The 25,797-nt window shown below is 40.7% G+C and overlaps 2 protein-coding genes across 4 annotated transcripts; both read right to left on the bottom strand.

The window, feature by feature from the left end:
- Positions 1–1,499: 1,499 nt before the first annotated feature.
- On the bottom strand, positions 1,500–14,261 carry LOC311017141 (histone-lysine N-methyltransferase SUV39H1-like). Its single transcript, XM_084015313.1, has 6 exons — positions 14,153–14,261; positions 13,305–13,453; positions 8,632–9,288; positions 5,271–5,417; positions 3,495–3,624; positions 1,500–2,293 (listed from the first exon to the last, which is right to left on the bottom strand). The coding sequence occupies exons 1-6, from the start codon at positions 14,169–14,171 to the stop codon at positions 2,160–2,162; spliced, it is 1,236 nt and encodes a 411-aa protein (XP_083871439.1). The 5' UTR covers positions 14,172–14,261; the 3' UTR covers positions 1,500–2,159.
- Positions 14,262–15,164: 903 nt separating this feature from the next.
- Positions 15,165–25,001, bottom strand: LOC311017132 (organic solute transporter subunit alpha). 3 transcript variants are annotated; one of them, XM_084015300.1, is made up of 7 exons: positions 24,810–25,001; positions 19,700–19,851; positions 18,857–18,930; positions 18,563–18,718; positions 18,270–18,405; positions 17,705–17,957; positions 15,165–16,795 (listed from the first exon to the last, which is right to left on the bottom strand). In XM_084015300.1, the coding sequence occupies exons 1-7, from the start codon at positions 24,874–24,876 to the stop codon at positions 16,374–16,376; spliced, it is 1,260 nt and encodes a 419-aa protein (XP_083871426.1). In that variant the 5' UTR covers positions 24,877–25,001; the 3' UTR covers positions 15,165–16,373. The 3 variants fall into 3 exon arrangements, with proteins under 3 accessions (XP_083871426.1, XP_083871427.1, XP_083871428.1); XM_084015301.1 differs by having other exon boundaries at positions 18,270–18,381; XM_084015302.1 differs by having other exon boundaries at positions 18,270–18,378.
- Positions 25,002–25,797: the final 796 nt, after the last annotated feature.

Raw genomic sequence — 25,797 nt, 5'->3', positions numbered from 1 at the left:
CACCTACTCCACTCTGCATATTCACAGATTCTGGATGTTTCAATGAGAAACGTGATGTTATCTGCCGATTGTGATGGAAAAACCATATCAGACACAAACTACCGCTCGAAGTAGTGATGTGTGAGTCACGAGTGAAAGGCCTCTGACTCGGGAGTTACAGGCTAGAGCCCTGCTGTCAGAGAAGCAGCCACTATGGTGTCCCGGCTCCGAGATGACCGTCGGACTCGGGCCGCACAACTCACCCACAAGATCGGTTAGTAACCGAATATGAATTTTCATATTTGTCCCTTTTGACTTTGATTTGAAATTGACTTTGATTGAACCGTCATAAAATCTAAGTCTGTTTAGTCTAATTGAGCTACTTTCTGTAGATGTGAGTTGTTTGTGTCAGCTGGTCTCGGAGTTCACTGCTCCACAACCACTTGTCACTGACTGACTGACTCGGTGATCCAAGTCAGACGAAGACCTGACTCTCTTTAGTAAGCGACTCCTCCAACCTCCAACCACTGTGGAAGCTCGTCCTTGAACCTTTCTGGGCCAGATCTCCAACTGCACCTGAATGCAACACTGCACTTTAACGTCGACTCTGGAGAGACAGGAAGTAGAAAAAGAGGCACGTTTTCTGGGTAGGGGCAGAACCTACGCCAGTATGTGTGCTATTTATAGTAAACACAGTCGAAGTGTAGGAGTTGGGTTCGTATGCAAACGCATATGACGCACTATTAAGTGTTAAATTAGTTCATTAGGCCACACTGGAATTATTTTGTCGACCTGTTCCATACAACTCTGTCTGGACAACGTCACGTTAGAGTTTTGTTTCATTTTTCAATCTTTTGTTTTTGTAAAGTGAGTGAAGTGTAAGTACTGAATGTGTTTTCAATAAGAAGCAGAGGGACTTCTGTTAGAACTGTGTCATACTGTAGAAATGTCAGCCAGTGTGCTGGAGGAAGAGGAAACATGTTCCTCAACGTGCAGACAGCCACAGCTGGCCAGACACGCCATCTAGTGGTAAAAAGTGTTGCATACTTTGAAAGGATTAAAACGACTCAGCTAGAAGAGGAACTGCACCTTTAGCATCGTCATTTAAACTGGCCTTAGCAGAGGGAACATACTGGAAACACAGGCAATCAAAGATAATGAAATGTTCTGTAGTATCACATTTTTCTCCCTTCAGACTATTTCAGGATTCACTTCATGCTACAAACAACATATTATGCATCATATTAAATAAGGCATCAAGAAATCCCAATATGATAAAACCTTTGGATGGGAAGAGAAATGGATTTGTGCTCTAAACGGTCCTATGACATATCGTTTACACCGTCAAAGGAAAGTCACATGACACATTTGGACAATTTCCTCCTATTTGAAGTTTTCATAAAAACAGTGACTCCACGTTACCAGTGGATTAAAACAATGTCAGGATGTTTGCCAGCAGTGTGGTGATGTCAGGCTTAGTGTACAGATTAGATGTGACTCACACTCTCTTTGTCCTTAAAGCCATTTATTTACATTATTTTTGTTGTCCTATAAAAATCCATGCAATCAAGTACTAACAACTAAAAAGTTTAAATATACACACCTTAAGAAAATCACCTATTTGACTACAAAATACAGATACTGTACAGTCAGAAACGACAGAAACGGTTATTATGCTGATCCTCACTTCACCAGTCAAAATAAAGACATCTTCTTACTTCTCCTTGGTGGCGTTCGGCCATGCAGACGGATTCTACCTGCTGAGTTCTGAGACACTCAGTCTGTCATATCAGGTTTCACGGGAAAGACAAACGGTCCGTCCTTTAAAAACAGGATCAACTGTGGGACAAGAAGCCTGTTGGGTTTGTGTGTGGCTGTGGTGAGTACAGTATGACTGACTCGGGCTGAAATATGTCGTGTCATTCTAAAATACTTGATTGAGGACGGAGAAAGCTTTTGCTACAAAGGGTTCATTGTTGTCCTGCACTCTGTGGACTCATACGCTCCCAGAGCTATTTTCACAGAAAGATATTTCCAATCATCGGAATTAAGCTCTCAAATAATCTACCGATTATGGTGGAGAAAAAAAACATGTAAAAAACATTCAATTCATATACAAATCTGTACAATTTCCCCCATCTTTACACAGATGACGGCGGTGCCTTCCCAGCAGTCCTTTGTCAGAACAGGTACTTCCGACATGAGTCCGATCCACACCGACACTCCACTCGGACCCTCTTCTTCGGGGAGCCCGGGAGCCCCGCTACACTGAAACTGGAGTCCATTTTGGTGCTTTCTGTGTCGACCGGATCAACTGGAAACAAACAGAGGGCCCAGTTCAACGGCCAGCAGCTTTACTTTGCTTCACATATTCATCTCGCCCATACGGAGGGCAGGACCAAGACTGAGGTGGTCTGCAGGGTGACAGACGTATATGTCTGGGGTTCTGGTGGAGCCGGTGGAGATCAGGCCCACACTTGCTTTTCTAAGCGCCGCTCTGTGTTTACAGATCTCTTTTGTCTAGACGACAGTCATCAGTTTACACAAGAAACATTCGGTTTCCTGTGGCAAATGTATGCATAATCCATCACAAGCAGACGGCGCCTCCTTCCCTTCCGCCAGAGTCTCTGCTGCATCAGATCAGAACCCCAAAGAAAGTCAATCAGCTCAATAATGTCGACTAACAGACACAGCGTTGTTATTAATACACTACGTAGTTTGACATAGAATCAGAGCCTTGACTTTTTAACAATAGTTGTTCAACAAAATGTATTCCAGGATGTTTTGGTGCCATTTTAAGAATATTTTGATGATTATCGAGATAATATGGTAAAGCAGAAGTATTCCGACCATGATAATCATGTCATGAAATATTTTTATTGTATTCAATAAAAAGGGGGGCATAAAACATTTAAAAGCCTCCGTGATTTGCTTCTATTCCATTCCAATTCAGTTCTTGTTCTTGTAAGGAACTATTTTTCTCAACGGCTCTCTTGGCTCTGTTGTGATCGACAGCTCAGAGGGCGGAGCCAAAGTATAAAGGGGCTCAACGATTGGCTGAAAGTTACACCTCGGGTGAGTTTGAGGCTCGTACTGATACGACTCTGAATCTCATACAAGCTTGTTTATCACACTTCTTCCTGGTTACAAAGTCCAATCAGAGCCAGACTCTACTGACGTAAACTGGAAGCAGCCGGACATAAAAACAAGTGAACCCAGAACCTGCTCCTAGCTTCAGACGTAGACACGATTTGATATCAATGCGCACATTTAATGGTTAATAAGAGATATACAGTAATTATAGATCAAATAAACAACGCTGTGACTTTTACAAGGATGAGTTACCCTTAAACCCAGAGACTTAACCATCAACATGAACGGAGGTTAAAACAGGGAGACACTGATGAAGACAGGAGGGACGTCTGCTGATGGACAGAAGACAGACTTACACTGGTACGGCCCTTTAAGGCCAGCTTTTGTGCCAACATTAAATCTGCTCAATCAAACACACTTACTTTGCATCTTGTAGTCAAAGGTGAGCTCCTCTCCCGACCGAATAGCTCGTGTTGAAAACAAAGCAATTCTTGGGAGCCTCTCGTCAATGTTGTCGATGAACACATTAAATACCTGCAGGTTGGGGTTACACTGCAAAGAGAAAAAACACAACTTGTGTTAGCAGCTTTTCAGACTTTAAAACAGCAAAAATCTAAAGAAACAGACTTGTTACAAAGTTACTTGTTTTAAAAACTTAAGTCTGGTTCATTCTACATGATATCAGCGGATTCTGGGCTGACGGTCATGTCGCCTCACATCAGAGCCATAAGGAGTGTTGTGTTCGACCATCACTCGTTTTATGCTGTGCAGAGCCAACATATTCAACTACGGCCGGTCATTCACGCTTGACCGCCGATCAGTTCTGGTAACAAATAGGCTTCATAGCGACACCACACAGATCACAGATATACAACAGTACGACAGGACAGACGAGGCAGCAGCAACTTATTTAGACCATCAGGGTTAAAGTGAGAAACGTTCACAAATCTATTCTATTGGAATTATTTTCCATGCATTCTGATCAAAGTGATTTCAGTCACAACTGCATGTGTGTGCACGGTGTGTCTCTCAGAAAGGTTCTGTCAGTATAACATTCTTGATGCATACTTGGTGTTCATATCACCCTTAATCTCACTGATCAACCCCAGTGCAGGTGACCATTATCAGATCCTAAATATGGGAGGTGTGGTCGACAACCGATCTGTGGTGCCTCACGACAAAGTAGAGCATGTTTTAAACTTTCTAGGGCCCTATGAAATTTGCTTTTATTTTTTTACATATTCCATGTATTTTTTCCCCAAATTCCATGTTTTCATTTTTCTAAATTCTGTGTTTTACAATTTTAGAGCATTTTTTCCCATCAAATTGTGTCTAATTATGTGGTTGATGAATCAAAATAAAGAAATTTACTGAAGTAGTTCTAATTGTAATTCACTACACATTAATTACACTAACACACAGACTCTCGACAACGTGCGTTTTCTTTTCTTTCAGCTTAGGTGCGGTGAAAAACAACATAATGTGAGAGAAAACATAGATTTTTATAAATTGTATCCAGATTTTGGACAAATTCCACAGATTTCCACGTTACAGTTGATCATTTTCATTGTCAGATTCTGCGATACCGCCCGTTTTCCTCGTCGCGGTGATCATAGGACCCGATGTTTGACTTTTTGCCTTCCACATCATGTTCCTCATTTTGACCAACAGCAGCATAGAGAGATCTGCTGCACAGGTGCACACAACTGTAAACGGCGGCGAAGCCAAAGAGGAGCGGTGTTGTGTTGTGGGGCGGAATTGTTAAACGGGGAAACATTTCTGTTACTATGGCAACAACAGCCCTGCCTCTTTGATGTTTCCTCGAGGGTCCTATGATATCATAAAGAGAAATACTCCGATGAGTAGGGATGACATCACACACCGAGACCCAGCCGAGTCAACACAAGACCACATCTAGTCTGAACCAGGCATTATGGATCATCTTCAATACTCAGAAATATATACATATTAATATTCAAATACAGAAAAGGAACAATGTTAACTTGACTTCTGTTAGCTTAATTATGAATTAATGACTCTAATGTTATGCTCCGTTATACTCCAGGAGTAAAGCCCTGTTTTAAAGCTTTGAGATGCACACAGACCTGAGACCAGAGATCCTGTTGACACACAGCGACCTCCACCAACCAAGCTGCCTGCAGTACAGTATACTCTGGATCCAGTTTGAAAACACTCACGCTGTGGTTCACAAAGTGGGAGATGTTGCCTTGGTGAGCTGCATCCACCGTGTACACATCCTCCACATAGTCCAGGTCAAAGAGGTACGTGGAGCCTTGGCGGTCGTACACGTGACCCCTCTTCTCTGCTTCATCAGTTGTGATGATCTGGAGGAAACGAGGACATGGAGATATTTTAGGACACAACACAAATGTAACAAGTGATTCCAATAAAATATTAATAACAGCATGCACAAGAAACAAAACTAAAGAAATCAATTCTCAAAAACGGTTACAGAGGAACATTGATAGACGTAATCAGCATTTTCTTTATTGTATTGATCCTTCATCCTTGTGATTTATGATTATTTTATTTCAGATTGATTATTTTTCACTAAAAAAGGATGTAAAGTAAAAAGAGATGTCTTGTCTGTGAGGCAATAAAAAGGTGTAAAAGGGAGTATGCTTTGCTATCATTTTAAGCATTTCAAGCACATTTTCATCATTATCAGGATATAAATAATCGCAATTATTTTGGCAGGATAAATGTGCCATGACATTTTCGCCCCATGCTTACTCTAGTGCCTGATACAATTTCTTTAATATCAGGTATCTTCAATACCGAACCTGATCTGATACTTTTATTTACCTAAATATGTATCTGACTCAATGAAATAACAGCTGCAGCTTTCTGAAGTTGGTGTACATTATTTTCACAAACTACTTGATACTGATCTATGAAGTTGATAAATAAATTTAAATGATTATAATGATACTCAAAGCAAAGTTCGACTGGAAGAATGAGACTGAAGAATCATGAACATGTAATGAATCCGTTGGCACTGGAGAAGCACTCTCCATAAGAATAATAAGCATGATGGGAAGGCTTGACCTTCCAGCAGCAAACCAAACGGGCGCTGCAGTATGTAGCCAGTAGCAATCCATCCATCTATGACTACTTTGGACATTTGTAGCAGTCATACAACAGAACTACGGAGGCACCCAGTCACCCACAGGTGGATATCAATGCTACAGAATGAAGCTTCTTTTACTTCATGGACAGACAAGTTTAGTTTCCAGCTCGTCGCCAACGTACTCACAGGATTTACTTTCACGTTACTTAGAAGCACCTTGTGACATTCCCCTGGTGACCTTTGCACTCTCAGAGAAGTGAAATGCTGCACTGTTAGACCTGGCTGTCACGAAGGAGAGCAACACCAGCAGAGGTCAGTAGAGAAAGGAGTGTTTAAGACGAGATGGATTAGATCCGACTCCAGGCTCACAGCGATGACTCCGTTATCTGTGTGCAGATGCTGAGCTTGCTGAGTTGAAATTAAATTGAATTCACGACACAGTGAATGTTTCAAGTTCTTATCTTGTGTCCCTGCACCAAGACGCAAATATCGGTATTTATGTATTCATAATCCCTCTTCCTGTAAAACTAAAATGTTTTTGATATCTCACCTATTTGACAATAGGAGCACATAATCTGCCACACAGGCACGCACAACTCTAAACAATGGTGTAGTCAAAGACGGTGTCATGTGCGACAATCAATCGTGTTAGACCATGTCATGTTTCCAAGGAGACGATTGCCGTCGTCGCGTCTTCGCCGTCCCGACGGAACGTCGAGCATGTTTGATTTTTCTTTTATTGCCTTCCACATCTCTTTGACCAATAGGAGCACAGAGCGATCTGCACACTGTAAACAACGGCGGAGCAAAAGACAAGCAATGTTGCTGCTGTGAATTGTGAAATGGAGGAAACATTTCTGTTACTATGGCAACAACCGCTCCTGCCTCTTTGATGTTTCCTCAAAGGACTGTCAAGACAAAAGTAAAGAAAGAAAAAACCTGCAGAGAAATAGCAGAAGTACTTCAGCAACCCACACAAGTGGTGAGTCGTGTCAACTTGTTTGTTTGTTTTGGCCCTGCTCAATAACGCCTAACTATATATATTAAAAAAATGTATGTAGTTATGTGCTTGGCAAAGGTTGAATTATGAAGTGTATTGTATCATCAAGCTTTAAATTTAAATAAACACAGCTACCAAAGAATTATGAACAAAGTCTTGAGGTTTTACATCCTGTTGTAATTCTACTCGAGGATTTGTAGTTAGTTTCAGTGAATAGTTGGTTAATAATATGGTGTACCAAGATAATGCTCACCAAAAGTTTTGAACTTACGTTTACATTTAAGCATGTCTAGTTCTAGTTCAGTCCATATCAGATTGTTTAATATTGAGTACTGCACTCATACAGACACAATATACACTTATTAGACTTTGGACATTTACATTTAAGGCATTTAGCAGAAGCTTTTGTCCAAAGCGACTTACAATAAGCACATTTGTCGAAAGAAAGAAACCTTTCTCATTATCATTGCCGATAAAGTAAGAGCTAAAAAATATGACAAGTGTTAGTTCCTCGTCTGAGTAAAGTAGTAGCTGTTCTGTTCAGCAAGGATACCTTAAGAACAACAGTGCTATGATCAGTGCTATAGGTAAGAACATAAAAGTGCGTTTTTTGTTTGTTTGTTTGTTGTTTTTTGTGAAAGTGGGTCATGCTATGCAGAGTCGAGGTGAAGTCTGAACAAGGGTTGTCACAAGAACCGATACTTCGGTACCAATTCGATGCCGACACGAAAAAAATAATTTGATACTTGCTTTTTTCTGGTAACGTCAGAACCGAATATACAACTTTTCACTCGGCGAGCCGTGTCGATTCTTGGCGGAACTGACGGGGGCAGTATACGCGTGTGAGCAGCACAGCGCAGTAAGCGGCGCTGAAGAAGAAAACTTGCCGTCTTCGAAAAAAATGGCTTCAGCAGGTGGGAGCGAAAGCACAACACGTCGGCTCGTCGACAAGACAGGTGCGAAGAGTCGCGTGTGGAAATATTTTGCATTCGAGGCGGATGAATCCGGAGCAATTCTTGATTCAAACAAGCCGACATGCAAAAAGTGCCTTATAAGCACAGTATTGTTTGTTTTTATACTGGATGGCTATAGGTCTGTTGGCAGCTGGTACTGCAATTTAAATTCTGTGCAAAAAGATCTTAAAGCACAGTGGTGTTAAATACTTGACAGTTTGAAGCAGTTTTCAATAAATTAGTGAATTTAAAAGTACATGGGTCCTGTTGTTTTTTTGTTTTTTTTAATTGTGGTATCGAATTAGTATCGAGAATCGTGGAAATTCACAGGTATTGGTATCGACTACTGAAATTCTGGTATCGTGACAACCCTAGTCTGAACAGGTGAGTCTCAAGTCTTTTGCGGAAGATGGCGAGTGACTCTGCTGTCACAGACAGGATTTCCTCAGTCTCTCTCGACCCCAGTCAAAAAACTTAAAAAAAAGAGCTGACACCCGTTTTTGCCCAGGTCTTACCTCTCCCACGTACTCCATGATGAACGTGTTCTTCTTGATATGCTGCAGTGTGCGGACGCCCCAGCCCCGGCCGTTCTCCGTCTTAAAGATGCACAGGTCGAACTGGATGCCCTTCTGCACCACTCTGTTGGGGCAGTCGGGGCTACAGCTGCATCGGGAGTTACACTCGTATATGGGCTTTCCTGCCCGGACCCGCACCTGCCCTCTCTCATTGTAGGCCATGCGGTGCATAGAGGCCCCCGGGCAGCAGCCATTTATCGGCTCCTCGAAACAGTTCTTACACTCACAGCCCACAGCCATCTCATCTAGCACGATGCCCGGGCCTACTTTGTAGTTGTTGATGTAGGTGAAGTTTTTTGGAGGGCCCTCAAAGTCAACTTCATTTGTGACAAAAATGCGACCTGGGTGGTTACGTGTCTGGTTTAAATGGGCCTCCCAGCGCTGCAGACGCTGGCGGACTTTGGCTTTTTGGACCAGGAAAGAGGCAACTTCCTTATCCAGTTTTTTAGGGTTGCAACGTCTCTTGTGACGCCTCAGTTCCTGATCCAGGTCCAGGTGGAACTGCTTAATCAGTTTGGGACATTTGAGGTTCCTCTTGGGTTCCCAGGTGTTGTCAGACTCTGAGAAGCCCTTCCACTTAACCAGGTAGAACTCCTCCTGAAACACACAACTTCCATTCAGAGCAAATATTGGATATTGTTTCTCATTTCTAATTCTAATCTATGTATCAATGCAGATGGGTTGTATTGGTTGGACAACTCGGTCCCAAACCAGCACGCCCGGCTTAATGTTTCTCTGAGCCTGCTGAATGTTTCCAAACATAAACATGTACACCAGTTCATTTTCTTTCTGGGAAACCTCAAGATAAAGCACTTCTTCATCTGCACTATGTGACACGACTATGTTAAACTTTTAACGGAAGTTTGTCATCCCCTTCAGCAAAGCTTGATTGTGTCTGAGAGGGCAACTCTATATTTGAATCCATTTAAATGCGTAATGTTTTAAGATGGCAGAAAGTCCTCTTTGTAAATAGTTACTTTGTATGAAGTGTTTGTTTTATACCTGGAGAACACAGTATAAATGGTAAATGGCTAAATCTCTTGACAGATGATAAAGGTATACTGTCTCATTGTATATTAATATACTGTCTGGAACAACAGTTATGTTAGTGAAAGACTATTTAAAAGAGCATATTCTGGGTTTGCAACACATTGAAACACATCCACTAAGCTCCTGACAGTGTTCGTCAGGAGCTTTTTTTTACCGAGTTAAGAAAACTGTTGCAGAAAAGTATTACAACTCTGCTCTCATAGCCGTCTTAGATGGTTAAGTTGTCTTGACTAAAATGTCTTGCACTGCATGTTGCAGTGTTCAATCAGACAACTCACACATCTACCAAAGGGGTCATTCCGTGTCATTTCATCAAATTTCTGAAAATCTTCCCACCTGACCATCTCAGAATGTCCTGAAAAAATTCAAGTACAAAGACACACTTGTTACTAGGACAAATCCAAAATATTAGGTCTCTACTGTCAACAGTTTTCTTATGAAACATCATTGAATGAAGGGTAGTTTAGACGTTTTTTGGCATCATACTCTGAAAAGCCATTTTTAAACAGCAATATCTGGAAAACTATCTCACCTGTGGCCTTAAAAATGTCTACAGAGTATATCTCTTTCTAATAGCCTCCAGACATGGAATATCAGGGGTGTAGCTCAATGATAACCTAGTATGGTAGGTACTTAAAATGTGGCTTGTTTAAATAAAGTAGTACATTTGAAGAGTGGCTGAGCTCCCATTTTCGCAGATAAAAGACTTCTATCACTTCTGCCTCTATCTCTGGTGTTAGCTTAAACATTCTACAAAATATGGTTTCTCTCAGATGATTAGTTTCACAGATATTAAGGCTCAAAAATGGAAGTAAACACTTTGCCCAACTTCAGAGTCATATTCCAAAAAACTGACAAGTATCAGGTCCAAACTTACTTTTTTTGAAAGATCATATTCTTGTTAAAATCATATTAAAAAATCGGGAGGGTGTTTTGCCTCAATTTGTCACAGTGATTTTTTAAAATCCTGATATTGGTGGGGTTTTTGTTGCCGTTTTTGGTACTGCATGTCCTAACAGCCTACTAGTAAACATCACAGCAGGGCAATTCAATTGTGTTTTTTACCATTTACCAAAGACTTACATGTGACTAAATGCTACTGATAAATTTAGCCTCCCGAAAACATTAAAATGTAGTGCAGTTATAGTGACAGAGGCAATAAGTCCTTGAATGTGAGTTGAACATGCTGAAAGCAGCTTTTAATGTCTTAAACCATGAACAAACATAGCATAATATTGAAGACTGTACATTTTGTCATACTTTAAATATATACATACACACAGATTACACAACCAAATCAAATAATAATCTTAATTTGAGTATAAAGATTTTACATTACAGTACAAAAGTCTCCAAAGTTTGATATTGAATAACAGTTTGTCTCTATGCTCACTATGAGACAATATGTGAGTTATGATCAGAAATGGTGGATAGGAAGTATCAGAGATGTTTCAGATAAAGATGTACTGGTGCAGTTCATGCACCCACATGGCCCTGCCAAGAGTTTCTACTGGCCAAGAAGTGAAGACATGTGTAATGTCCCACTGCAGCATAGAATTGCAAGGATTGACGTTCCCTCTACAGAAACTGGGCGCATGTAAAAAAAATATGAGCACAACAGAGCAGAGATGTACATTAGACAATTTGTAAAGTGACTGCCAAATTAATGAATGTGACGAAGGAATTGGATCTAAAAGATAAAAAATGTTTGATCCCTCATAGTGAGCATAGAGACAAACTGTTATTCAATATCAAACTTTTCTACTGTAATGTAAAATCTTTATGCTCAAATTAAGATTATTATTTGATTTGGTTGTGTAATTTATATACTAGTATGACGAAATGTACAGTCTTCAATATTATGCTATGTTTGTTCATGGTTTAAGACATTAAAAGCTGCTTTCACCATGTTTAACTCACATTCAAGGACTTATTGCCTCACTATATCTGCACTACATTTTAATGTTTTCGGGAGGCTAAATTTATCAGTAGCATTTAGTCACATGTAAGTCTTTGGTAAATGGTAAAAAACACAATTGAATTGCCCTCCTGTGATGTTTACAAGTAGGCTGTTAGGACATGCAGTACCAAAAACGGCCACAAAAACCCCACCAATATCAGGATTTTAAAAAATCACTGTGACAAATTGAGGCAAAACACCCTGCCGATTTTTTTTATACGATTTTAACAAGAATATGATCTTTCAAAAAAAGTAAGTTTGGACCTGATCCTTGTTTTTTGGAATATGACTCTGAAGTTGGGCAAAGATGTGTTTACTTCCATTTTTGAGCCTTAATATCTGTGAAACTAATAATCTGAGAGAAACCATATTTTGTAGAATGTTTAAGCTAACACCAGAGATAGAGGCAGAAGTGATAGAAGTCTTTTATCTGTAAAAATGGGAGCTCAGCCACTCTTCAAATGTACTACTTTATTTCAACAAGCCACATTTTAAGTACCTACTAGGTTATCATTGAGCTACATCCCTGATATTGCAGGTCTGGGGGTTATTAGTAACAGATATACACTGTAGAAACTTTGAAGGCCACAGGTGAGATAGTTTTCCTGATATTGCTGTTTAAAAATGGCTTTTCAGAGTATGATGCCAAAAAACGTCTAAACTACCCTTTATTCAATGATGTTTCATGAGAAAACTGTTGACAGTAGAGACCTAATATTTTGGATTTGTCCTATTAACAAGTGTGTCTTTGTACTTGAATTTTTTCAGGACATTCTGATATGGTCAGGTGGGAGGCATTTGATGAAATGACACGGAATGACCCAAAGGTGTTCAAGACTTCTTTGTAAATGTTTTATAATCCAAAGGATGACTCCAAGGGCATCTTACTTTCATATACATAGTTAGAGATAATATTTGTTGTTCTAATAGTCAACTTAATAGTACATGTATTATTGCAGAAATCCAATGATTCCATAAAACATTTTAAAAGATCTAGGAAAACAGAAATCAGATTCACTTTCCTAACAAACACATTAACTAACTGATGCAATTATTATAATCATAATCTCTGCACCTTCTCCAGTCACTTCAGTGTGACACATATACCTTAACTAATATGAGGGTGTCAGCCAGTCTGTTTGCCTGCCTCCCTACCAGTCCATACTCTTCACAGTATGCTGCATTGCCAATAACGTGTCGTTAATAAAGTTTTATTTGATTGAATGAATCCTATGCAATTTCATAAATAAGGCCCAAGAAGGCGATGTGCACCACGTCTCCAGGAGTGCACAGTTGACTACAGAGCAAAGCATGGATGCAAGATAGTACAGTGAGGAGGCGTTAGAGGAAAAAGTTAAGAACCCACGGAGTAGACAAGTACTAGCCTCAGTCTGAATTATAAAGTGTGTATGGCTATAATAATTACACAAGGAATACTGGGACATTTACACCATCACCCTAAACTGATTCAGCAGGAATCATCATCTCAAGGATTCATTGTGGCCTGGAGCTTCAGACAGTTTCTAGGACATAAGTCATTGTAAAGTGTACAGGCCATATAGTGATGAGCCGAGCTGTAACGGTGAGTGGACAGATGGTTTACCTTGTTGGTCCTCTTGTAGTCGCAGAGGAACTCCACATCAAACTCGTTGACGTTGGCTCGTTTCACCCCGAGCTGTTGACAGTGGAGCCTCTCTGTGCGACACAGCGCCTCCAGCTCATCCCAGGACATCTTCCAAGGCACGCTGCAAACTGACACAGCAACTCCTCTTAACAGAGAGTAAAACGCACCGAGCCTACACCAAACTCCACGTAAAAGTCACTCGATTCTCACACTGCTCATTTGCTGGACGCGCAAAGCAGCATCACAAATGTAGTTAATATTGTTTAGATGCACGCGTTAATTCGGCGTACATGTAACCGTGCCAAGAGGGCTTTAACTAAAAGGAAGATCTAATTTTCTGATCTGATAACTGAACAATTTATCGCAAAACACGGAAGTCTGATGGCGAGCCAGTGAACCCCGTCGCATACATACCCCTCACAGAAGCATCACGTTAAGCAGAAACGCGTTTAAATCCATGTCTACATGTACGTGGCGCTGAATGGCGCGTTAAACCACCAACAACAGCTACGGCTCGGTCGTTACGGTAAACCACACAGCAAGGCGCTAAACTAACTAGTTCAGCATTATTTATAAACCGACTCAAAGTTGATCTGGATTCACAAGCGGAGACTTTCCTCACAATAGAGGCTGTGAGAAAGTGCAAGTACTACGAACGACTGAGTTGCCTCCCAGAGTCACGATAATGCAACAACTCTCGGTCGTGTTGTGTGAAGTGGGGGCCACAAAGCGTGTATATCGTAGATCTTTACGCTTACAAGTGTACCAAATAACAACAAATACATATATATCGAAATATAAAGTCATAGTTAGTGCTCATAATTTACCTTTCAAATTTTCCGCCATGTTTTCCACAAAGCCGCCAAAATAGGAGAAACTACATCGGTGGGGCGGATCCTGCTGCAGAGTAGACTGTAGCGGCTGCTGATTGGACGAGCGTCATATGTCAACCTTCTCATTGGTTCACATTTAGTCTGGAGGGTCGGCCGGAAGAGACGGCCTACGAAGCTAACGCTAGTTGAATTCACACAAAGAATTACGAACCTCCTAGTTCCGAGGATGGACGGAGCGGCCTGTGCGCTGTCGACGTAACTATCACAACTCCCCATAGCTCCTCCTCCGCATAACAACAGGGGAACTTTAAAACTAGCCGAGAGCCGAATGCGTCGCTCATATCCGGTTGAACAAGTCCCTTTTAAATTCCACATTATCCAATCGCAAATAACCTAAATTACGAGAATACATTATTTGAGTTGTGCGCATGCGCGTGGCTATATTCCATGGGAGTTAAGACCCCCCCCCCCCCCCCCCCACACACACACACACACACACACACACACACACACAAATCAGGCTCATCAGACTTAAATAAACATTTTAAACTGCCACAGGCAGAAAGGACAGCAGTCAAAAGAAGAATCACTGACTGAGTAAATGAAAATACTTATTTCATTGCCCATCTAGCGACATAGATCTGACTATAATGAGCTACATGTGAGTTTTATATATAATGAATGGGTTGCTTGTGTCCTATGGCATGTATGAAAATATTTAAGCCTTATTCTTTCTGCCCCGGGGTCAGTTTATATTCTCTGGTCAAATATTCACATCATAAATCCCCTTGAGTCATCTTCGTCAACCAGATTACAGAGCATCCGAGTCGTGTTTTACAGTTCTGCATAATCCTATTCTATTCTAATCTATTAGAATACATCTAAGCACCACACCAATTTAATATTACAGACAAATGTAATATAGTCAAATTCATTTATATATTCACACACTCAGTGATTTTTTGCCAGCTGTCTTCCTTTATTTGGTAGCTGCAACACGGTTGCTTTCTGTCTGGATTATGTGTGTAATGTCTTCATATCTGTCTAATATTGTTTGCTCCTCGTTTGAAAAGTATGCCACTCTGACAGTAGACTTTTGCATGTTTGTGATTGGTCAGATGCTGAAAACCTCAGCCCCTTTTGAGTGAACGTCAGACTGAGAAACCCTGAGTTGATAACCACTGTCGTAGGACCGTTTAGCAGGATCACAGTTGTTCGGGTTAGATAAGCCAGATAACCGTGGGTATGTTGAACTTGCTCATTTATGTTTGAAAACGTGTCCACATCATTTCAAGACATTTGAAAACTTCCCTCTCCGTGTTGAATTCAAAATGATACAAAAATGGCTATACTATGATAATTTATTCCTTCTTTGTCAGTCAGACATCAGTGTCATTGTGCCTTACGCATGTGTGGTTATTCTCATTTAAATATGTTTCTTTTTCTGTTGTCAGTCAACTCGACAAGTAGGTTACATCCTGATACTTTGAAAATAAATGTAGCCGAAGTAGGTAAAGTGTAAATCCTGCGCTGGAACATCCTGCCCAACTGTCCAGGGTGTACTCTTGCTCCAGTGTCAGCTGGGATCCGCTCCACTCCCCAAGTCCCCCAAATGGTTTAGACAGAGAGCCAAACACAAATAAAATTATATCCAACATATATTTCTTTTTTTCCTATCAAAGGATGTACCAGTCATGTGACTTACACATCAGATCTGTTTAAGTTGGCCTTTAAATGAAACACCAGTGTACAAACAGTTGTAAACCTGGGCAAAAAGGACCATTATTTGACTCTTTCATCCAACACTGTGTATAAATGAGGTACTATCCAAGCCAGAGTACATCAAGCACATGTTGCTGGTACATGCAGCAGGGATATTCATCTGTATGTTGAGGTACAGGATTTTCAAGCCCTTTGAAATCCGTAGGTTATAAGTTCTCATGTATTCTTCATGCCTTTTAATATGATATTTACACATGATATATACCACAATGCAAAAAATAGGACTAGGTCACTGCACACCCATCTAGGGATTAAAGAGTGAAAGACGTATCAATACTTTTATACTGGTGAGAGCAAATGGTGAATACTTCCTCATTCTGTTTCCTGTAATTTGAAGGTAAATGTGTCACTATCTGCTCTGTTCATCATAGGACAGCGTGTGCAGCCCTCAAGCTTAAACTTTAGTCTTTTGTTAAAGGTCTTCCATAGTTAGTCAAACCATAGTGACATCGTTAAAGTCCTGATGGTTAATATCAGCCTTGACAGTAATGTGGGTCAGATCTACACCAGCTTCCTCTGCAGACATGGGCTCCACTGGTTCTGGTCTGCCTGCCTGCTGAACTCTGGCCTGAGGGAAGGTGAAACCATCCAGAGGAGCGTGCTCGATCCTGCACAGGCTGTCCTCGCTGTCGCTGCGGTACATGGGATTGGCGGCGCCACCCGGGCAGCGGCCACGCAGGCCAGGCTCGCGATGCGTCACCTGAACGTAGTCCGTCTGAACAGCCTTCTCCACCTGCCAGACACCGACAGGCCCCTCCACCTCCCGCACTACGCTCGGCTCCACCTTGCGGAAAGTGTGGCGGGCATATAGGCCGATACAGAACATCTCCACGATCACACAGTAGTGGTAGATCACTGAGGGTGGACAGAGGACACAAGGCACCGGTTCAAAGGGTTCAACATCTACAATGCAGTTCCTTACAGAGGAAACAGCCACATCATCGTTACCTTCTTTTCAATTTGGCTGCCAAAGTGCCATATCAGTTTTCATTCATCAAAGCATTTATTTGTAATTATTCAACAGAATTATGTCTATTAGTTTTGGTTACATTATTTTAGGGGTTAGTAAAGAAACCTTTAAACTTTAAAAAATGACATGTTAGAACTTCAGTATTTAAATGAACTTGTAATTTATTTATTTTATTTGACAGTGCATATTTATTTAGCACAATGGCTAGTTTTCATCTAATAGTAATTTCTCATGTAGCTCTCTATTAAGCAGCCATTTCAGACTAGATAATCCGTGTCTGTAGTCATGAAGGTCAGTGTCATGTAAGTGTTGTCAAGTGTGGGTTCTGTGAAGGTTCTCATTGACTTTCACATGCAGACCAAAATGAAAACACACAGTGACTGTAGGTGTCGATAAATGTGTGAACACTGTGCACCTTACTTCCTGTGAAGACGGCAGTTTCATTTGAAATGACACTATTCATGTAACAAGCGTATATTGACATGCCGTCACTGACACATAACTGACACATGAGTGACACATGCATCAGTGATGCTGAAGGTGTATGTAGAGCGTGATATGTGAAGCTCAGGAGCACTGACCAAGCCAATCATCACTAAAAAAAACTTCAGCGACACTTTGGGAATCCACCTTTCTCGCTGTTGATACCACATCACATGTGTCTGAGCATAGCGTCCTCCTGCGTATGTGTTTAAGTTGCAGTCAGTACAGACGCAAACTTAATGACTTACACAGCGTCGTGTCATTCACACGCCAGACCAGGCTTAGTGAACAATGAAGTGAGGTGGACTTACACTGGGACCTGGTCAGGACAGAGAAGGGTGGTGTGCAGGGGATAACCTCCAGAGCACCCATGGTCTCTAAGATGCCACTCTGCAGGCCACACAGCACCAACACCACAATGATGCAGATGAACTTGGCTCTCAGTCCGTAGCCATGTAAAGCGCTCCTCGTGGCTCTGTAGAAGAGAAGGTGGCCGTAGAAGGACACGAAGGTCGACACACCTATAATACCGTTCACATACAGGTTGGGGTTGACTGAATCCACCTGGAGGACAAGAAGGTGGTTATCATTTTACCCTTCAACTCATCCCTCACACCAAACTGTTAACACACCGTTAGACGACCTGACCATCACTTCATTTCAGCCTCACGTTTTGTTAGCCTTTAGTTTTGTACTCATTTCAATGCAAACATTTGCTGAGTCATACTATTTTGACAATGTTCTAAAATGTTAGAATAAGGTTGTAAAAACATCTAGTGTTGACTTTGATAATAAATAAACAGGGAATATGGAAAATTACAACCTCATACTAATGCTTAAAAATAAACACAGATTCATTTCAAATCAAGGACTCACATCACCGTAGTCATACTGTCCGTCGGTCCACAGGACCAGAGTGACGAAGAACAAGATGCTGCGGACGACGGAGAGCTGCAGCACGGCGGCCATCATCCAGCCACGGCTGCTGCTAACCTCAAGAGAAGGGACGAAGCTTCAACATGTCAGTTTCATACAATCAATACAAGCACATGAGACTCCATTGTGATATTGTCCATATTTCTACACAGATATGTGACCCGGGCTGCCACTGAAAGCTCTCTGAAGACGTGGCTCCTGTGAAGTGCAGTGTGTTACTCAGATGTGTGTACCTGTTGATGGCTACCATTGGGAAACAGCAGCAGCAGCAACAGGGGAACGGATCTGGAGATACCTGCTGTCCAGACAAAGCTGCCAGCATACGAGCTTTCCCTCCAAAGAAGTCTGTGATCAGGCCCATGAATTTCAGCAAGGTGATGGAGTGATATCTGCACAGCAATATACAACAGTCTCTCAGCACTTAAATCCATCTTAATGTACTTTTATGTGAGCAGAGATCTTGTTGTTTTTGTTTTTAGAATGGCAGTAAAATCTGTCAATTGAACCTTTGAATCTTGTTAACTCACAGCGAGGCGATGAAATTACACAGCGAGGAAGAGCGCGGCACATACAGCGCGATAAGGGAGGTCAAGGCAAAGACCTGAGAAGGAAAGCACATTCGTGGAGACGTAATGTCAGTGCACCATAGAGCAAAACAAATGCAATACATCTCCAGCTGTGAGGGGGAAAGTCTTTCTGGGGATGTTTCTAAAAAGCCCCAAATCGTAAAATTATTGATGTCATTTCCCCGACTGACCTAGAAACTGGGAAAAGATTGTCATCTTTGTCCGCTCTAAAATTGTCACCACTAATACTACTCCTGCTACTGTACTATCCCCCTGGTCTTTTTTCTATTCATTTTTCTATTTTAATTTTTTTAAATTCTGTTTTAGAATTAAAGAGATTTTTTTCCATCAAATGGTGTCTAATCATGTGTTTGATTAATCAAAATTCAAAAAATTAAGAAGAAAATATGAGAAATGTATTGAAGAAATATTCTAATTTTAATTCCTTGTCATTCAGAGACCATGAACATGTGTCAAATTCCATGATTCTGTCTGCGTTTTATGCATCGTGGACATTATAGGGCCCTACTCTAACCTGTGTAGAGTAGGCGGTTTGCCTCTGGTGGCGGAAGTGGAGAATGATCATAAACTAAACAGGACCTTTTTTCAACTGTCTTTCCCTAATTATGTACAGATTTTTTTATATTATCAAAAATAACTAAAATAGAGCATAAAGCTATCACTGTAAATGTGAAAATAATCTCCCCCATAGGGCTTGGACTGAGCCCTGAATCTTTCCAACATCTGGCTCCGGCCCTTTGTCAGAGGAGGAGCTCTGTGTGGGAATGAGGAGGTTGACATTACCGGGTACATCCCTAGAATCCACAGGTAGAGGCGTTTTCGTCTGGACGAGGGAATGTGGCGCAGGAAGAAGCCCACCTCCTCCAGAAACACTCCCAATAAGATGACAGCCAGGCCGGCAGGGATGAGGAACAGCCACAGCTCATCTTTAATGGCTGAGAAAATACATCTTCTTAGTGAGTGTGATCAAAGACACACTAAACTTTACGGCAACACTATACATCACACAATGACAGCCAAAGAGTTAACTCGACACAGCAACAGCGTTAACAGCCCAACCCACAAGAAGGGTCCAGCTGCAGCCTGTAGACCAGGGGGTTAAGGAGTGAGGGGGCAGGACCTGAACATCTAGTTGACCTCTGACCTACAATAGCCATCATTAGCGTCTTGCTACGACAAGCTAATATTAGCTTAGCCTGCCAGTATAATAGTTTGAGAGAAAGGTACTACATACGATGACACTTTATAAATAGTAAACGTGATATGGTAGTGGGTATTTTTTGTTTAAGGTCAATATAACTAGCTCTAAAAACTGTTACCGAAGCTTTGTTAACTCAATAAAATGGGATTTTTTTGTTCTTGTTTGAATTGTGCCATGAATTACTCATGTGATGCTTGTCAATTATTTATTTATTTTTATTTTATTGGTTTAGTTCAGGGACATTGCACACTAATCAACATTCAAAATGTAAGTGAGCCAGAGTTAGCCTGAGAGGCTAGTTTTCGTCTGTTGTCCCCTGCCAGATATTCAAAAGGCAACCTAAAATTACAGAAATAAAATGCATATAAACAAAGATTAAAAAACAACATAGTAGTAAGAATGAATTGACAGACAATGGCAAACCAACAATAAAATAAGCAGACAATAAAACACAGTGTACATTAAACATTATACGAAAGTGCACAAAACAGTAGATTAGAGCAGGACAAATGCACCTACAATAAAAACACATTCAGCAGCATAGAACACAAACATGCAGAACAAACATATATAGCAGCATAACAACACAAACATGCAGCACAATTAACTTAGAACATGACCTGCACAGGACAGGAGCACACAAGAGACAAGCAAGCAGGACACAGCATTTACCAAGAAGTCGGCAGGAGAAGCAATTGCAGTCCTAGTGTGTACATAATTGGTGACCATTAAGCCATATTTTCAGCTGTCCTGAAAAGGGACGGTAAGAACTAATTTCTCTAATATGAGATGGTAGTGAGTTCCATTCCTGCGACGCTGTAACTGAGAACGCTGAGTGGCTAAAGGCACTTTTTCTTAAGGGTACTACACAGTCTCCCCGGGACGAGCCTCTGGTTGTCCGGTTTGTATTTGACCTCTGAGTGATACACTGTTGAAGTGGTGGGGGGGCTTTGTTGTGCAAAATTTTAAAAATAAGGCAAAGATTTGCATACTTTATTAGGTTTTCCCAGCTCAGAAGTTTATACTTTCTTAAAATTAGACAATGGTGGTAGGTGTTTGACTTCCGGTCCAGGACTTTCAGGGTTCGTTTATACAGTGTTTCAAGTGGTTTAAGTGCTGTCTTATTGGCTTGTGCGAAGCTGGTCAAACAGTATGTGAAATGTGACATTATCATGGCATGCATATAAATCTTTGCTGCATCAGTTGTCATTGAATTTCTAATAAAGCGAAAATTCGATAAGTTAAACTTAACCCTGTGACCAACTTTTTTTACATGAGATTTGAATGACAGTTGAGAGTCGATTAGGAGGCCAAGGTACTTGAACTCAGAGACAACTTGTAATTTTACTCCTGACAGCATTATGGCTGGGTCTGGAGTGCTACATTGCTTTTTGGAAAAAAACATGCAGACTGTTTTTGATGTATTTAGCTGAAGGCATGATTGAATTAGCCAAGTTGAGATGCGGTTCAATGCATTGGTGAGTGTTGCTGCAGCCTGAAGTTTATTGCTGCCATGTGTAAAAATCACAGCGTCATCAGCATAAAGCTGAATCTCTACATCAGAGCACACAGAGGGCAAGTCATTTATATAAAGACTGAACAGAAGTGGACCTAGTATTGACCCTTGTGGGACACCAGTTAGTGTATCCAGCGCAGAAGATTTTTGATTGCTGACATTCACACACTGGATTCTGTTCATTAAATATGATTCTGACCACTTGAGGGCGTTATTGGAGAAATTGAATGAGGAGAGTTTGGAAATGAGTATGTTGTGATTTACTGTGTCAAAAGCTTTTCTAAGGTCTAAGAATACAGCCCCAACAGTACCTCCCTTGTCCATCATAGACTTAACCTTTTCAATTAAGAGGCAGTTGGCAGTGTCTGTAGAATGATTGGCTCTAAAACCAAATTGCATGGGATGCAGTGAAAAGGGGCTGTTGTTTAAATGGGAAATGAGTTGTTCTGCTACCCACTTCTCTGCGACCTTGGACACCACGGGCAAGATGCTGATTGGCCTGTAATTACAAATAGCCTGAGAATCGCCTGACTTAAAAATAGGTGATACAACGGCTGTCTTCCAAACCTTTGGGAATACCCCTTGTGAGATTGACAGATTGATGATCTGTGTAATGGGGGGTGCCAATACATCTTTAAGATGTTTGAGCATGGCTGAGTCCATACCATAAACATCTTTTGTTGTGGAGGGTTTGAGGGAATTTACGAGCATTTGAACTTTACTGTCTGTGATGCAATTGATGTTAAAAACGGGCAAAGTAATATTAATTGGTATGAGATTCACACAAGTGTGAGGGAAACATTGTGTAATCTCAGCGACAGAATCAATAAAGTATTCATTGAATACTTTAGCCAAATCTGCTGGATCTTGCAACAGGTTACCATTGTCTTTTAGTTCTAATTGCCTGCTGCGCCTTCGATTATCCGACCCCATGAGCTTCTGGATCTGGGTCCAAATTAATTTTGTATTGCCTTTCGCCTCATTAATGATACTTATAAAGAAATTTGCTTTGGCTTTCCTCATCTCTTTAGTGGACTTATTCCGTAAAGTAACAAATATGCGTTTGTCATTCACCCGATTTGACATTAACGACCTTTTGAGCGCAAGATCCCTATCCTTCATTAATTTCAGTACTTCAGAATTCAACCATGGTAGCAACCTCTTTTGATTTTTTTTTACCTTTGACTTTTTTTGTGAAATGATGTACTATGCTCTCAATTTCATTTGTGAATATACTACAATCTTCTTCCACATTTAGCCCACATTTAGGCATTAAGTTAGTCCAATTAGTTTGATGTACAGCACTTTTAAAATTATCTAGCTCATTTTTAGGGATCCTGAATTGCTCAAATCGTGTACCACCACTTTGGAACCGTTTCTTTGTGAGTTTTCTAGATATTAGGGTAAGATTGTGGTCCGAGAGTCCAGTAATGAAGTTAAATGACTTAATTACTCTTTCAGGTCTGTTACAAAAGATAAGGTCAATCTGGGTTTTCGAAGAAGTTGTTATTCTGGTAGGCCCTTTAACCAATTGCGTTAGATCAAAATGGTCTGTAGTTTGTTTGAGGGCCTTCCTATTTTTCTTATCTTCCCAGTTGATATTGAAATCACCCATCAGTATGAGCTCTTTCCTTGAATCACATTCTTTTAGCAAGATTTTCAGATGTTCATAGAATCCAGTGTTGGAGGAGGGTGGGCGGTACAAAGCAACAAGGACAAAGGACATTTGAGGTGAAAGAGTTACAGTTACACCAATGCATTCCAGATCATTGTCAGATGACCATTTAATTTGACTACACTGATAGATGTCTTTATTCAATTAAAAGGATCGTTTTCCGTGTTGAAAAAGTTTAATTTTATAGTGCAACTGTTGAAGTATAATACAGTGAAAATACATATTTATAAAGAGTTTCCACCAACAGTGTGGTAAGTGGCATCTCTCTCTGTGTGTTTGGTACCAGGATGTAACATTACTATAACAACAGGTCTCTCTGTGTGTTGGGTACCAGGATGTAACATTACTATAACAACAGGTCTCTCTGTGTGTTGGGTACCAGGATGTAATGTTACTATAACAACAGGTCTCTCTGTGTGTTGGGTACCAGGATGTAACATTACTATAACAACAGGTCTCTCTGTGTGTTGGGTACCAGGATGTAACGTTACTATAACAACAGGTCTCTCACCTTCTTTCAAGATAATGTTACATTAGGGATGGAACCTAAGTTAGCTAGCATGGCCATTAGCTTAGCTAATGGCCATGTTGGTGACGTACGTTGTGAGAGACCAGAGAAGAAGTTCACTGAGCAGTTTCACACTAAATGATACAATGACGAACCTACAACACATTGAGAGTATTTTCACATTCAACGTGATCTTTTAAATTGAAAAAACATCATATTTGTAATTCATAGTAGGCCTACTATTCAAATCTCCCAGTAGTTTTATTTCTTCATGAGGCACACTGGATGGGGAAAGCCTCTCTATAGACAATACTTGTTTTCTGCTATTTTTAATGCCCTGAACATAGAGAACCTATACAAACTCATTCCATACAATCATAACATAGCAAACTGGACTCAATACCAAATCTATATCTTTCAAAACACAAGCATTTTTTCTATCCAGGAGGAAATAGTCAATCACACCACGACGACATTGAAAAACAGCCAGTGATCCACAAAAAAACAAAGGTGATTTCAAATGTATAAAACTAAAATGCAAAAAAAACAGCAGACACAGCTAGGGAAGAAAACACAAAATCCTGTCCTGTTTTTCAATGTTTGCATGATGTGTTCATATAAAAATGCTAATCCGCTGTTATAGCTCCATACTGTATTCGAGGTTTTGAACATTAGGTTTTACAAACAATCTCAAGAAGAGTGCAAATAAACCCTTAAATGGGGGCTATTTGGTGTACAGATACATCTGTTTTTAATTACGTTAGGTACTCCCTGGCATGCTGTGTTCAAGCATTTGTAAATAAGACATGTTGGCAAACTGAAGCACTTTAGAAACACGTTATATGACGGTGAACAACATGAAGTGGGTTAACGGCCCACAACAGGCAGTTGTTGTGTTAAATGTGTTTTGAAAATGTGGCTACAGATTCAAAAGGATGTTAGTGATTGTAAAAAAACCCACATAAAAACCTTTAAGTAGAGACCTTTACTTACCGTTGAAGAAGTGTGATGACAGAGGGATCTCAGGCCCAATCCAGCTACAGTTGGCCCCTCTTCCCATTCTCTATTTGAAAGGTCATCTACACTGTCCTCCTGACACACAACACTTCAGCAGGCCAATGTATCACAATCAACTACAAAAGCCTTCTATTGACTAATGGCCGAGCAATTGACACAGCACCAAGCTAACCTTGTAGCTTCTCTGGATTGGGGATGAGAGTCCACGGTGTTTGGATTGCGTCCTGGTGTTTCCGCGTTGCCGTGAGCGGTTCTTGTCTGGCTGGAGACGTTAATGATTGACTAGATCCAGGTAAGTGGACAGGTGGGGGGATCTAAGTCCATTCTGTGAGCGGTGAGAAGTTCATCTAAGAAGAACCAGTCATTCAAAACCCTACTTACTTATATTTAAATCAACAGTTGGTTACATTTTAGTCAGATTAATATTTGCATATGCATATTTTTCATTTACTCAAGCTCTGATCTAACTGTTCACAGCCTGCTCAGCAGCAAACTCCAGACTGACTCAGTGATGAGCTGGTAAACATAGTGGAGCATTCAGGAGCTGAGGAGTTAGTGGAGACCAAAACACAGAGCTCCCATTCATCAGATCAGACAATCGCCTCTCCAGCTGAATGATAATGTGTTGTGACTGCTGGATGTGTTTCACCTACATGCTCCTTTAAAGGGCAGAATCATACGTCTCAGTAAGAACAAGTCGGGAGTAATAGATGATCCTTTCGTTATGCTGTATAATGAGTCGAGATCGTTTTAAGCGTGACCTGTCCAATCAGATTTGTTTCTAGGAACTATAATTGACAGCAGGACTCCAGGTCCTAAAAAATGATTCCAGCCGTCCCAAAGTCAGTGTAAATCTTCAGAAACTCAAATATGATCCTTTTTACGTTGGTATTTGCTTATTTGCATAACAACACAGAGTTCAAATAAGAAATAAAAATGTATTTTTGTTTGAATACTTGCTTTC

The sequence above is a fragment of the Eutrigla gurnardus genome, assembly GCF_963514095.1.
Source record: "Eutrigla gurnardus genome assembly, chromosome: 8".
Lineage (NCBI taxonomy): Eukaryota > Metazoa > Chordata > Actinopteri > Perciformes > Triglidae > Eutrigla > Eutrigla gurnardus.
Note: the sequence above shows the minus strand (reverse complement) of the source record. Positions and strands in the feature narration are given on the sequence as shown.